General features: G+C 44.2%; 1 protein-coding gene across 6 annotated transcripts in view; it reads right to left on the reverse strand.

The window, feature by feature from the left end:
* The window catches only part of REPS2 (RALBP1 associated Eps domain containing 2), a 232,492-nt gene that overhangs the window by 87,323 nt on the left and 129,190 nt on the right, over positions 1-15,979 (reverse strand). For 4 of the 6 annotated variants that reach the window (XM_019925643.3, XM_019925646.3, XM_019925642.3 and 1 more), the window contains 2 exons: positions 12,913-12,958; positions 9,691-9,827 (listed from right to left, as the gene is read on the reverse strand). The exons of 1 other annotated variant lie outside the window; for it this stretch is intronic. In XM_019925643.3, the coding sequence (XP_019781202.1) occupies positions 9,691-9,827; positions 12,913-12,958 (183 nt within the window). Of the gene's footprint in view, positions 1-2,895; positions 4,596-9,690; positions 9,828-12,912; positions 12,959-15,979 lie in introns of those variants that run through there. One more of the 6 variants, XM_019925647.3, reaches the window with a different exon arrangement.

Consider the following 15,979-nt stretch of genomic DNA (forward strand, 5'->3'; position numbering starts at 1 on the left):
ATTGCAAAAATGAAATTAAGAAAACAATTTCCTTTAGAATAAAATCAAAATAAATAAAATATAGTCGTTCCTCAGTATCCCTGGGGGATTGGGTCCAGGACCCGCTGTGGATACAAAAATCCAAGGATGCTCAAGTCCCTTATATAAAATGATGTAATACTTGCATATAACCTATGCACATCCTCCCATATACTTCAAATCAGCTCTAGATTACGTATACTACCTAATACAAACGGTTGCTGGCGCACAACAAAGTCAAACTTTGTTGTTTGGAACTTTCTGGAATTTTTTTCCCTAATATTTTCAGTCCACAATTGGTTGAATCAGTGGATGCAGAAACTGAGGATACAGAGGGCTGACTGTAAGAATTTGAAGAAGTACAAATTTGTATGCCGAAAATTACAAAACATTGTTGAAATACTTAAACAAATGAAAATACATTCTTCCATTAAGACTGGAAGACTTAATATTGTTAAAATCAAAAACAGGGCTTCCCTGGTGGCACGGTGGTTGAGAGTCCACCTGCCGACGCAGGGGACACGGGTTTGTGCCTCGGTCCGGGAATATCCCACATGCCGCGGAGCGGCTGGGCCCGTGAGCCATGGCCGCTGAGCCTGCGCGTCCGCAGCCTGTGCTCCGCAACAGGAGAGGCCACAACAGTGAGAGGCCCGCATACCGCAAAAAAAAAAAAATCAAAAACACCATGTGTACACCATAAATATATACGATTTTTATTTGTCAATTAACCTCAATTAAGTTGGGGAAAAAATATTAATATAGCAACACTAATCAAATTAATCTACAGATTCAATGCACTCCCTAACAAAATCCCAGCTGGCTTTTTTTTTTTTAATAAACAGAAATTAACGAGCTGATCCTAAATTTCATATGAAAATGCAAGGTACCCAGAATAACCAAAACAATCTTGAAAAAGAAGAATAAAGTGGGTAGTTATGCACTTTCCAATTTCAAAACTTATTACAATTCTGTAATAATCAAGACAGTACGGTACTGGCATAAGGATAGACATATAGATCGATGGAATAGAAATGAGAGTCCAGAAATAAACCTTTATGTTGATGGTCAATTGACTTTCAACATGGGTACCAGGAAAATTCAACGGGAATCAATCATTTTCTCAACAAATAGTACTGGGACAACTGAGTAGCCACATGCAAAAAAATGGATCTGGACCCCTATCTCATACCATATACAAAAATCAACTCAAATGGATCACACACCTAAATGTGAGAGCTAAAAATATAAAACTGTTAAAAGAAAAGGGGAGTAAATTTTTGTGACCTTGAGTTAGGCAATGGTATCTTCTTTATTTGTTTAATTTATTTATTTTATTTATTATTTATTTTTGGTTGCATTGGGCCTTTGTTGCTGTGCGTGGGCTTTCTCTAGTTGCGACGGGTGGGGGCTACTCTTCGCTGCGGTGCACGGGCTTCTCATTGCCGTGGCTTCTCTTGTTGTGGAGCACAGGCTCTAGGTGTGCAGGTTTCAGTAGCTGTGGCACACGGGTTCAGTAGTTGTGGCTCACGGGCTCTAGAGCACAGGCTCAGTAGTCGTGGCACATGGGCCCAGCTGCTCCGCGGCATGTGGGATCCTCCCAGGTCAGGGCTCAAACCCGTGTCCCCTGCGTTGGCAGGCGGGTTCTTAACCACTGCACCACCAGGGAAGCCTTAGGCAATGGTTTCTTAGATATGACACCAAAAGCACAAATGACCAAAGAAAAAACAGATAAAGTAGATGTCATCAAAATGAAGAGCTTTTGCACTTCAAAGGACACCATCAAAAAGCGTGAAAGAACAACCCACAAAATGAGAGAAAATATTTGTAAATCATATATCTGAAAAGAGACTTGTATCCAGAGTATATAATGAACCCTTACAACTCAACAAAAAAAGACAAATAACCCAATTTAAAAATAGGCAAAGATTCTGAATAGACATTTCTCCAAAGATGACATAAATGTAGCCAATAAGCACAGGAAAAGATGTTCAATATCATTAGTCATTAGAAAATGCAAATGAAAACCATGATAAGACATCACTTCAGACCTACTAGGATGGCTAAAATAAAAAGGACAGACGGTAACAAAGGTTTCAAGGATATGAAGAAATTGCAATCCTCATACACAGCTACTGAGATGGTAAACTGGTACAGCTGCTTTGGAAAACAGTTCAGTAGTTCCTCAAAATGTTCAACAAAGAGTTAACATATAACCCAGAAATTCCACTCCCGTATATGCCCAAGAAAAAGGAAAACATATACTTGTTTACACAAAAACCTGTACATGAATGTTCACAGCCGTATTATTCATAATAGTCAAAAGGTAGAAACAACCGAAATGTCCATCAACTGACAAATGGATGAATAAAATGTGCCATATCCATAAAATGTAATATTATTTATTCATCCATAAAAGGAATGAAGTGCTGGTTCATTCTACAACATGGATAAACCTCGCGAACATGATGCTAAGTGAAAGAAGCCCATCACAAAAGACTATATATATATATTTGTCCAGAACAGACAAATTTATAGACACAGAAAGTAGGTTAGTGATTGCCCATGGCTCTGGGGAGAGGAGCGCGGTGTGGAGAATGATTGCTAACAGGTATGGGGTGTCTTTTGGGGGTGGTGAGAATGTTCTGAAATTGGACAATACTGGTGGCTGTACAACACTGTGAATACACTAAAAGCCACTGAACTGTACACTTTAAAAGGGTAAATTTTTTTTAACATCTTTATTGGGGTATAATTGCTTTACAATGGTGTGTTAGTTTCTGCTTTATAACAAAGTGAATCAGTCATACATAAACATATGTTCCCATATGTCTTCCCTCTTGCGTCTCCCTCCCTCCCACCCTCCCTGTCCCACCCCTCCAGGCTGTCACAAAGCACCGAGCCAATATCCCTGTGCCATGCGGCTGCTTCCCACTAGCTATCTACCTTACTACGTTTGTTAGTGTGTATATGCCCATGACTCTCTCTCGCCCTGTCACCGCTCACCCTTCCCCCTCCCCATAACCTCAAGTCCGTTCTCTAGGAGGTCTGCGTCTTTATTCCTGCCTTACCCCTAGGTTCTTCATGACATTTTTTTCCCTTAAATTCCATATATATGTGTTAGCATACGGTATTTGTCTTTTTCTTTCTGACTTACTTCACTCTGTATGACAGACTCTAGGTCTATCCACCTCATTACAAATAGCTCAATTTCGTTTCTTTTTATGGCTGAGTAATATTCCATTGTATATATGTGCCACATCTTCTTTATCCATTCATCCGATGATGAGCACTTAGGTTGTTTCCATCTCCGGGCTATTGTAAATAGAGCTGCAATGAACATTTTGGTACATGACTCTTTTTGAATTTTGGTTTCCTCAGGGTATATGCCCAGTAGTGGGATTGCTGGGTCATATGGTAGTTCTATTTGTAGTTTTTTAAGGAACCTCCATACTGTTCTCCATAGTGGCTGAACCAATTCACATTCCCACCAGCAGTGCAAGAGTGTTCTAAAAGGGTGAATTTTATAGAACGTGGATTATATATACCTCAGTAAAGCTTTCATTTAAAAAAAGAACTGTCTAGACTGACAAACTGAACCCTTGGCTGGCTATGTACTGTGGACCCCAAAGTCTGGGCATGGGGCAGGAATCCCATAATTCCACTAGATTTCAAAATCCTACTAGATTTTAAAAGGGAACAAGTAGCTCTCACAGCAATGATACAATAAGGAAATCTATAAGGTCATAGCCATCTGTGTGGCCAAATTCATCCTTTAGAAAACTTCAAAGGCAAGTTTGGTCTTGAGACCATCTCTTACTCCCAAGGGGTTTACCTTTTCTAAAGTTACAGAAAGAGGGCTTCCCTGGTGGCGCAGTAGTTAAGAATCCGCCTGCAAATACAGGGGACACAGGTTTGAGCCCTGGTCCGGGAAGATCCCACATGCCTCGGAGCAACTAAGCCCATGCACCACAACTACTGAGCCTGCACTCTAGAGCCCGCGAGCCACAACTACTGAGCCCGTGCACCACCACTACTGAAACCCACGTGCCTAGAGCCTGTGCTCCACAACAAGAGAAGCCACCACAATGAGAAGCCCGCGCACCACAAGGAAGAGTAGCCCCCGCTCGCCGCAAGTAGAGAAAGCCTGTGTGCAGCAACAAAGACCCAAAGAAGCCCAATAAATAAATTAATTAATTAAAGTTGCAGAAAGAAATATTCATCTGTAGAAAACCCAGGACAGATTGTTCTCAGCTCATCACTCAATAAACACATCCCCACCACCACCAAATTAAGACACAGCCCTTATCACAACCCTTTGCCCATCCATACATCTCACAATGGAGGCTATGGGAAGTCCTCCAAAACTATTCCTCAGTGCTGGAGGGCCACTGAGGAGGAATCCGAAGAACATATCAGAGCCTTAAACAATGCTCTGTCATTTCAGCTCCATTCTAGGAGGTGGCAGCAGATCGGTTGTAAAAATACCCTGGATACAGATTGGTAGGCAGGTTTGAGACAGATAAACTCATCCGGGAAGGCCATCTGTGGTACTCTCAGGTGCCATCTGGTCATTGCAGCTATAGAGTGAAAAGTATATTTTTTGTAGTCAGTAATATCTATACGTGAGGCAAAACTGAAGAGATACAAATGGATATTCAATGAAAAGTAAGTTTCTCTCTTACACCTGGGCCCCGGTCATCCTATTCTCTTCCCCAGAGGCAACCACTGTTACCACTTTTTCAAGTATCCTTCCGAAAAACTGTCTATACAATGAAAAACATACATATCACGCACCAATGCCTTTCTCACTCATCTCAGACAGCTCTCCACTTAGTACACGTACCTTATTCTTTTTAACAGCTTCATAAGATTCCATGAGATGGATGTACCATCATTTCTTAACCATGGAGTGAACTTTTATTATCAGTGTGTCTAAAGCAGAGAGAGGACATTATCTACCCATGGGCAGATACTACCCATGGATGTGTTTTGTTTGGCCATCGTAATGGTTTTAACATGTGGCTCTCAGTGTCCTCGGCCATACGGGATGTGGTGGAAAGAGCTGTCCACCAAAATGCACTCTCCTTTCTTAACGTAAGCGGGGTGGCACTGGGAAGTGGCGGCCCTGCCAGGGACTTCCTTTCCCACTGCGCGGCAGCTAGCTCTATCCAAGGGACCAAGTTGCCCCTGTTAGATTTGTGCGGACATGATGAAGATTCTTGGTCTGAATCTCTAAAGGCATGGCTACGTCTCCCCCGCCCCCCCACTCCGTAATCTCTGCCCTTTCTGCCAGGCGGAGGCTCAGTGGCTGGACAGGGCTGTGTGTAGCACTGAGGCAGCTGACCGTCACTATGGAAACCTCGGGCTGCAAACCCATGGCTTTGGAGGAGGCAGGGCAGTGTCAAAAGTGGGAGGAGGGGAGTTCCCACCCCACACAGTGAAACAGAATAAACCCTTTTACGGGGGTGGGGGGAAGCCTTATGAAAACAACTGTTCCAGTGAGGAAAAAGAGGTTAGGATCTAAAAAGTATCGTCTTCACTGTCTGATTTTTCTCACAGGAATTTCAGTAATAAAACATGTTACGTGGCTGTAAGTCTAGAGCTATAAAATCTAAACCTCACTGAGCAAGTCCCAGGCTTGACTGCCTCTAGATTTTGTATGCTTGCATCATCACTGCCTTAGACCTTCTTGCACATTTTTTTCTCTCCAACAGAGCAGCTACAATGGGACTGTGAAAGGATGGCTCCACGGCCTGAATCAGCTATGACAAAGGTGAGCTCCCTTTTCCGCACAGCGATCCTATTACGTCAACTTCTCCCTATGAAAACACACGCTTTAGGTGTAATGCTAGCACCTACCTATCTCGAGCCCTGGGATAGTCTAGACTCCTGCAAATCACATGTTCACACCCTCTTTGCAGATATCAAGGTTAAAGCCAACTATCCCACACTGCCAGAGTTGGCCTGGTTCATTTTTATAGATTTACAATCTAAAACAATCCTTCATTATTCTTCCCCATATTATGTTACCTATCATAAATTTGAAGGCATTAATGCCACCCACTTCTGAGCTATTCCTTCCTTCCCAAGAGTCCTTTGAATGCTATCTGAATCCTATACCGAGTCTGTGGGCTCGCCCCCGCTTGGTCTCCTCAGGCTCTTATCCTATTTGCTTCTCCCTCTGTATAAACATCATCACCACTATATAACAACCATCTCACCTTTTCCTTCATTTCCCTCTTTCATTCTTGCTTCTTTGCATCTTCTCTCCATCCTACTTCTTCTCCACACTATCGCTCCACCTTAGGCTACTCTGACTCAGCAACTTAGCCTCATTCACTCTGTTTTTCACAATCCTGTGATTCTCATTTTTAAAAACATTAGCTTCACTTTATCTTTCCTTTTCAATTCAAGTTCATATCTTATTTCATCGCACATTATCTTTCCCTGTTTTCTTTACCCTTTCCTCGTTCTTCTATTGTTATAAACAGGATGGCCTAGGTAGAGTCTGTCTTAAGTGATAAAGTTGGCTAAAAGATGGGGTACTGGGGGCTGGAAGAACATGGACCCCATGAAGGAGCAGGTTAGCTTAGGCTCCCCAAGGCCACCTTCACATTCCCAAGGGCCTGAGATAAGACAGGTCCAGGCCCTCACAGGAAAAATGAAGAGGAGACAAGCGGTTTCTGTGGTTGGGCAAAGAGCAGGAGCGCCGGAAGCTAAGTGTGCCTCCACTCGGGCAATTCACCAAAGAAGAAATATTAATGTCTAGTAACAACACAGGAAAAGCTGTTCAGGCTCACTAGGAATCAAGGAAATGCAAACATTTGTCTATCAGATAGGTAACGATTAAAAAGATGAACATTACCCAGTGCTGATGAGGGTGTGAGGAAACACTCTCAGGTGACGTAACCAGTGGGATAAGTTCATAAGGTACAAGTTTTTGACAGCACAGTTTGGCAACCTGTATCTACACTTCAAAGGTATATGGCCTCTGACTCAGCATCTCCGACTTCAGCCCAAGAAAATAAGTAGACAAGGAAACAAAGATGTAGATACGAAGTCATTAATAACCTCTACCTTGTTTATGACAAGAGAGCAGAGAGAGGTTGGTGGCGGAGCCTGGGAAAGAGAGGTCCATGCCTCCGTGGGGGCGGGCGGAGAGGAGAGAAACAGAGAGGGAAGGGGAGGAGAGGGGAGCAGCATGTGAGCACGAGAGGACACTATGAGGTAGAGACAGGAGAACGAGATGGGGGGAGACGGGGACACAGAAAGCCCCACAGGGCGCAATCAACCACGTCACCCAGGCACGAAGAAATGACACAGCTCCATATTATGAAAGAGGGTTAATCAGGAAGCTCAGGATATAGGACAGCAAGCACAGTGTGACCCAGCTTAGCTAGAGTGACACATGAAGACAAGTGTGGCAGAGGGGTGACTACGTGGGCACCACGGTTCTCACTGACGGTGCTATGGCGACTGGTTTAGACTCTACCTCGTGCTTTCCTAGCTTGTCAGAGTTTTAGTAAGTAATTTCTAGCAATATGCACTACACTAAAATTCTACATAGTTTAGACAGACCCTTGTACTTTCCTGTGAGAATTAACCCACAGGCAAACAAATTAAGTAGATGAAATGGTACCACCTGCTTTTCATAATGCAGACATGCTCTGTTTCTCATGTGATCAATTTAAACTGCTTGTTAAAATTTCATTTGTGTAAACCTGTACTGGAAAGACGATGGAATTAAGCTATGAATACAGATGTCACCCACCTAGCTATTCTTTGGCATTTATCAAATGAAAATACTTTTCCCTTGAAGTCCTATCAACATCGGAGACGTAAAGAGAAGCCGTCTGAATTCAGGCTCTCCTGAAAGCAGCCCCTACCGCTGGGACTTGGGAGCGGGCATTTGATTTCGGTGTGAGGCGAGCACGACAGGGCAGGAGGGCAGTGGACCCAGACAAGGTATGTTAATGAGGGGCTACTGCCACAGGTGGCCACAGCTCGGTACCTCTGCGAGCCATCCCGGGGACTGCGAGGAACGAGGCACAGAACTGTCCCACCGGGGGTCAGGACGTCAGGGGCTTTCCTCAGACCCCCCTCTCCCCGTCGGTCTTCCGTGGGAGTGAGTGCCTAGGAGCCAAACATGGCACTACTTGAATGACATCTATTACCTCATCAACACCCTGTAATTCTCTTGAGGGTTGGTCCTGTTTTCGAAATTAGGAATCTGAGAGGCAGAAAAGATTAAGCCACTTGCTGAAAATCAGATAGTTAATAAGCAGCTGAGCTGAACTCCAAATTCAGTCTTCTCTCTCCCACTCTAGGGTGCCACGTGGTAAAGGCCACGGCCCATCCATTCTGCAGCATAGCTGGCGCTCCTCATGGGGAGAGAGACACAGCCTGAGGGGGGGGCATGTTTCCAGCCTCTCCTTGCAAGGAAAACGTACGGAGATGCTTGCCCAGATTGTTTTAACCTTCTTGTGTCCACAGAAAAACCTTCGAGGTCAACATCCACCAGCCACGTGAATTTTTTATAGCATCATCATCCGTGGCTACTCCCACCCCAAATACCAGTTACTATGAAATTATGCCAGAATTTGGATCAAAGTATGGGGGAAAATTCAAGACAAATTTTTATCTGATGAACTCATGGCAGAGAATCAAATTTCATAGAGAGTTCCAGATTCTGGTATATTAAAAAACAATCTATAACTTTACTATGAGGAGAGTACTTTATTAGAACAAATAAAACATGCTGAGCTCTGCCGGGACACAGGGGTCACGCTCATGTGTGAGCCAAGGAGATTCTTTCCTTGCGTTAGTAAAAAAGATAATCATCTGCAAATCACTAGCATCTGAGGTTGGCTTGATTTAAAATGCACAGAGATACAGAAAAAGTTCCAGGAAATCATTGTATTTAGAGCTTGCCTGCATTAGTCAGTGGAAAGGCCCTTGCGCCTCCCAAAATAACACTTGGGACAGCAGCTGTACGCTAGCACCTTCACTCATGTGAAGGCATGGCTCGCATCTGCGGTTCCGCAGGCTCCCGGGAGGACAGCTCCTCTTCACAAGGAGCCAGGGGAGCAGACAGGCCGCCCCACACTCCCCGCCTCCAGCCCAGCTGTACAGCAGCTGCCTTGAGCAAGTCCCATCCCCAGAAGCCCCAGAGCAGCCCAACTGAAGGAGCCCTTGACCCAGATGCCCACACTAAACACCTAACCATCAGTCAGATTTAGAAAGCAGAGCCCCCTTAAGCATTAAGCCTGGAGGACACAGGATCTTCACCAGAGGATAAAATGCAGAAAATTCCGGCCAGGCATTGACCACCGAGACCTTTCACAGAAGAACGGCATAAGCGTCTGAGGAAATCACAGATGGCAATCCTGGACACAAATCACCACGATGCAGAGAACAAGACCCTGGCCACACACTCAGTGCACTGTCTGGGGAGGAAGCATTTTCATCCCCTGGGTACAGAATTTCATAATTCCTGGTCCATAGCAAGTGTGGGCAAGGCTCCAGACACACGTGATATCTATGTGCCAGCCACGTGAAGGCCGTCTGGGCCAGGTCTGCTCGTTCTCTGGACCCACAGAGGCCTCTGTAGTGACACCCATCCAATGACTCCAACAGGAAAGGGAAGGGCTGGGGCGCAGAGGGGCACTTCACCTGGCACACTGGGCTGGAAGACTTTATTCAGATCCAAGGAGGAGGCTCTGGAATGGGTTTTCTGTGGCCGCGGTGGCGGGGTGGGAGGGTCCTCGCCCCTCTTCATGGCCTCTTCTATGGAGGTGCTAGAGTAGGATCTGCAGCAAAATAAGGGAAGGTCAGAAGGCAGACAGCAAAGCTTTACTCTCTGAAACTGGGCTGAAACAGAAAATACCCACAAAAGGCAAAGCGACTGCCAAGGCTTGCTGAGTTCCCGGAGGAGCCAGATACGGTGCTGCCCCCTGGATACCACACCAGCTGCAACAAGCGCCCAACCCCCAACCCTGAGTCACTACCTTTTTTAAACTCTTTGCTCTTATTACACCTTAGACCTGAACTTACCCCAGAGGGAACGCTTTCTGTAAATTCAAATCCATTTCGGTTGGAATTGTTAATAACACGTAAACCCTTCCACTTAGGTACTTCCATACTTTAATAGAAGGGCTTCATGGTATTAACTGACCGCAGAACCCTTCTCCTGTTTACATGCAAACGTGATAACAGGCACATATGGAACTGGGACAGATAAGCTGAGAGTAAGAATCAAATGTTCAACGGAATATGCCACAAATGAAATTCAGGAGAGGAAAACACACATCAGTCAGGTTGAGGGGCCTTGGTTGTCTTACCATGAGAAATACAGGTTTGGGGAAATTTTCAAAGCAAAAGCCTCCTCTTAACCTTCTCTCTCAATCTGTAACAAGGCAGGAGCTAACTAGGCAATTTCAGAGATTATAACTCCAATTCACGGCATTTAATGAAAAAGGAACTAAGTAAGTTGCTAAAGGTCACATAGCTAGAAGGTTACATAGGTTTCATTCAAATTCCAGTCTCAGTTTCTAAATTATATCTTTAAAATGTTCTGAGACTGCCTGCCTATGAGCCAGGGAAGAAAACTTGGGGCACAGCTAGACTATATATTAGAGCCCTACTTATTTTCTAAATTAATTCAACTCAGTACATTACTCTATCGGTTAGGAATAAGTTTGTGGATGAATTCCCAATATGATTTTCTAAGAAGCTCACGTGTACATCTTATGTCTGTTCTATTCAGCTTCTGAGCTAACTTCCTGTCAAAGAAGAAAATGACCTTTGATCAGAGATGCGCCCTACAGATAAATTAAACTCAGAAAAGTGTCTTGGTATTTAGCTATTACAGTGGCACTCAGGAAATTAGAATCTATCCATTACTATTAAGCAACTTCAGTTCTTAGTAAAGCTGGTTTTGACACAGCAAGTTCTTATTTTCCTGAATAACTTCCTCAAGGTTTCTTTGTGGTAGTCCAGAGGTTTTTTGTCATGCAAGGTTGCAATCTTTAATAAAGCCACCATAATGGCATGTGACATGCTCTGGGGTGGTCCCTGTAACACAACTGGCAAGACAGGCAAGACAAAGGCAGGCAGGAACTAGCAGGAAGGGTGCTCTGATCCTTTCAACCAGAATAAAAGGGAATCCATAGAAAAGGACAAGAAAGTTTTCAAATGGAAACTCTTGATTAAAAAAGGAAATTAGAGACCCTGGCTAGAAAGAACTTTCTATGTCAGATACAGCTCTAGTGACATTTTTCACTCAAGAGAGAGAAAATAATGTGTACATGTATAAATCATGTGTGTGCGTGTGTATATATACACACATACATGTAATTGAGCGCACAATCTCATACTACATCTTATTCCATTTTACTTCCATATATAACCTGCGTATTTGTATTTTTATATGGAAAGTTAAATGAATATCCAATAAGTGATACAGTAAAACTATGACTGCAACCAATTAAAACATAAATGTGCAGGGAATCAACAAAATGACGAACGCAGCAGTGTTAGAAGGGTGATTTTCCTTTCCCTTACATTTCTACATGGCTTTATTATTCTAAAAAGGAGGATTACAATAATTTAATTCTCACGGTCTCAGTAAGGACCCAGTTGGGTGTAGTGAAAACAAAAACATCCAAATTAGACCAAGAGACCAATCCCTAAAAGAATCGTATATAAAATTTAGCAGCGATATTAATAATAGAATATGTGACTGAGATTTTGTCATTTCACTCGCTTTGAGAGGAAGCCAGCAGAAGTAAAAACTGTGAGGTTCAATTTCTGCCATTCAGAGAAGGGTTTGCCTACTATGAAGGCAGATAAATGTTACTATTCCTACATCCTAAAGCCAGCACGGACTAACTTGTAAAAGATCCACTCATCCTTCAAAAACAGGATGAGCAAATGTGGTGGCCATTGAGAGAAACAGGAACTATAACTTCTTTTCCTACCAAAACGAATTAGTGTACCTATTATTTTTAAAAATATGAACACAGATATCTGTACCTTCTACAAGGGGTAACTCTTTGACTTACAAGGAGACGAGAGCTCCTTAAATTGGCAATATTGCAAGCATACAAAATACGATCCGATTTAAATTCACTTTCTCAGGAATACATCTAGCAGCCAAAGGAGGAAAAAAGTCACTAAGAGCCAAAGCAAAACTTGGAAAACACACACGTAGCATCCTGTCTCCCACTGCAGTCTACTGGTAAAGAGCAGTCTCAATACCATTTCCCCTCTTTGAGGTTCTAGTATTTCTATGAGAGTCTGTATTTCTCTTCATTCCTCCCTTCTGATGTCTGATGTCAACCACAGCACTGCCTTACTGGCTCTCCCTCTTCTACTAACCTCTACTGACTTAAAAACTGTGAAGTTGAGAAGAGGCTCTAAGAGGATGAAACAGTCCACAAACACTGCTTACCTGAAGTTCCGAGCTGCACTGAAATTGCCGAAGCATTTTAGTTCCCTACTCTAGATTTTTATCCCCCAGACTTCCTGTTTTTTGGTGTGCACCTTGTCATGATAGGACATTTCAATGTTAGTTACCTTTTAACGGTATTTCCCGCTTTCCAAAGCTACTTTCCCCCTATTCGTTATCATCCTGCAGCAAGAGGGTCACATCACATTGCCCCTTCTTTGTGTTAGGTGGCCGGAGAGCAGCAGCCCCTCTCCCAGCACCAACAAACCCAGAAACTAAGCGCCTCCCCAGCAGCACTGCGGGCTCCAGTCAGGCCCCTCATGACGAGTGAACTCACCCTCATCCTAAGCTTCAAATTGAAGGGAAAAGATTTTGGGTTGGGAGGTTTATTTCTAGTCAGGGGCATGGCACAAAGGGCATTCAAGTAGAAGTTAAACAAACACTACCTGGATCTTGGTCTTGCTTTGAGACTGTTGGAATCCTTAGGAGTGGCTGAAACAAAGATTAGTTGTTGTTTGCTTGGGTTTCATGTCTGCAGTTAAACAGGTTTTAAGCAGCACCTGGGCTAGTACAGAACACATCAACAGGTAAACATGAGGTACAGGTATCCGTGTGGAAAACTTGACCGCTTCCACATTTTTGTGATTCCATAATTTTATTTCTAAAGCTAAAGGCACGATTAAAAAGAAAGAAAAACCAACATATTTTTCCTCTCATCAGAGCATTAGCCATGAAGCCATTCTCAAATCGAAGTTGATTAATGAACCAATTCCGGCCTAAAAGACAACTCTCTCAAGAGGTTATCTATTTATACAATGATGGGTTCAGACTTGAGGGTTTCTTGGTCTATCATGATAGCCTAGTAATAATAGATTTTGAACCAGTCTCCCCTGAAGGCTAGGAAGAAATGTATTGGGCTACATATTTTAAGATTTTCTTAAAATACACCACCAGGACCACATGACCACAAGAAATCAAAGTCCCACAGTTAAGTCTAAATGATCTATGCAGCTTTTCCTGTAAGAAAATATTCTTGTGTCCCAAATCGTAGAGAGAATATTATGAAGTGAAATCATTAAAATATTTTGTCAACCATACAACTTTTCCTTCTCCAATTTAAATCATGAACTAGCTTGCTCACTACCAACACACATGGAGCCTACTTTCCCATCATAAGTTGTTGGGAGTAATGAGAAATACTTACAAAAACATTAATCCTCTTTTTACGTCTTCAATCCTCTGTGGAAGACAACTTTAGAAACCACTAGCTGTGCTAAGGTTTTGCAAACGTTGCAAATTTTTCATCATAAAATGTCATAAACATTCAAAGAAAAAGTGCTACTAACTAGGAGCAAGGAGAATATAGTTTGTACACTGTTTGCACAAATTTTTCCGGAAAGAAAATGTCGCACTGCATGATGCCATCCTCTTTAACATTACTCCAAAGATAAAACCCCTCCTTGGTATGAAGCATGCTGGATTTCTGACGATCATTAAACTCCTTGGGTTGGATAAGCAGGGCAGAATGCGGAGCTGAGATGCTAACAAGGCCCAAAGCAAACTAGCAACACACGTCCCCTTAGCTTCAGTCAGCTATAGAAGACGTGCTTTTCTCCCAACTGAAGCGCTCTGGCTTCTCGGAGTGAGGACACGAGCACCTTTTAACTGCAAACCACTGAAAGGCTGCCAGAGCCCCGAGAAGCACGGGAGGCCCAAGCAGTGTGAGCCTGCCTTGGCCGGTCTCGTGCGCCCACACGAAGATGGACAACCACCTCCCCTGCTCCAGCCCCCTGGCGGCAAAAGATGGTGGCCCAAGAGAGCCTCTCCTCCAGCCCAGCAGGCTACCTGGGGCCACCTGGGGCTGCAAGGGCCACCCACCACGGGGCTGAGGGCCACCCTCCAAGCGGGCCGCCCACGGCTGGCTCCAGCCCGCTTCTCTCAGGCCCCACTGCTTCCCAGAAATATGTGGGCAGAAGTCTCAGCCATTTTAAAACACTGTTCCCCAAACCAGACCGCGGTAACCGTTACTTCCTTTGTCCAGTGCCACTATCTTTGCCTTTGTGCCGGGGAGGGGGGGGGGAGGGATGGGTGTGGAAGGAGCGGGGAACCCTGTTGGTGAGAGATAGGCAGGCAGATGGCGTGATGGGTGTGGCTGAGCCGTGGAGACCAGGCTAGGAGTCCTGAGGTCCAGGGGCTACTCCTGGCCACGACCCTCTCTAGCTGTGACCTCCGTGAACCTCAGTCTCCTCACCTACAGAATGAAGATAATAAAAATGAGGCCCCTTTCTCACTCAGAGAGATAAGAAAGTGAAGGCGCTTTAAAAACTTAAATGTATTCTAGAATTGCAACGTATTACTGCTGTAGGGTGTTCCTAATTTTTCAAGATTAGAAATCTGGTTTTGAAGTTCAGTTCCTTCTAGGACAGCACGGGAGGTGCAGGTGGGTGCAGGGAATGGAAAGAGAGACCAAGGGGTGGCTGCCAGCAACTGGGCAGCTATGAGAATCACCAACAGCAGGCTGAAGACTACAGCGCGAGGGCGAGCAGGCCCGACGCCCTCGGCAGGACCTAGAGACACACAGAAAAAGATGGCCACGGTGCAGTATAGCCTTTTGAATTAGGCTAGAATGTGCCATTAGCTAAGAAATCCATCAGATTCCACTAATATGTACATGTTCAGTACTTAAAAGGGTAAAGGTCTATGAGAAAAAGATGTAACAAGGAATACCGCGTTCCCTGATGACAGAGTCCCATATCCCATCTGTAAGCCACCACATTTTCTTCACCACCATTACTATTATCATGGTTATCACCACCCACTGTGGAAGGAAGAGCAAAAGAGGGAAATGAGATCCCAGGCAGGGCTGGTAAGCTTCCACAGGTTCGAGATCAGAAAAAGCTGGAGAACACGATTTTAGTTAAGTCTTCCATCAGCCTCCAAGCCCCTGAAAGTCAGACTCAGCATTTGGAGCATGTGAATATCCACAAAAATGGCAAGGGCAGGTTGGGTCAGAATCCAGGCAGAAGCCCACGGGCGGATCACAGCTTCTCACTGAGCTGGGCAGAGGGAAGAAGAATGAGAACTTCCTAGAACACTCCAGGCATGTCATCTTTCCAGGAAACAGAAACAGGATAGGAGGGCAAGCCTAAAGTTTAATTCTCCAGAAGGCGGCAACTCAACTGAGGTGAACTGCCCACATGGCACGGACAGCCTTCCAGAATTAGAAACCACCAGCTTGAAACTCTTGTGTCTCCCTCTAGGAATCCAAACATTCCCCGGAAAAGAGGGTATTAAATACGTTTTCAGATGAGGGATTCCCTCATATCCACTCCAGAAAGGGCAGCAAAGGGAAGAACAAATCAGAAACCACATAGCATGCTCCCAGACAGAATGTGAAACAAATTCAGATATACTTCGCGTACTGTGGCACGCACACCCTGATAGGTTCTGTCTGGTGACGCCATGCCCCATTCAATGAAGGAATGTTGAAAATGACATCTAAAGCTCATGTCC

Source organism: Tursiops truncatus, chromosome X, assembly GCF_011762595.2.
Source record: "Tursiops truncatus isolate mTurTru1 chromosome X, mTurTru1.mat.Y, whole genome shotgun sequence".
NCBI lineage: Eukaryota > Metazoa > Chordata > Mammalia > Artiodactyla > Delphinidae > Tursiops > Tursiops truncatus.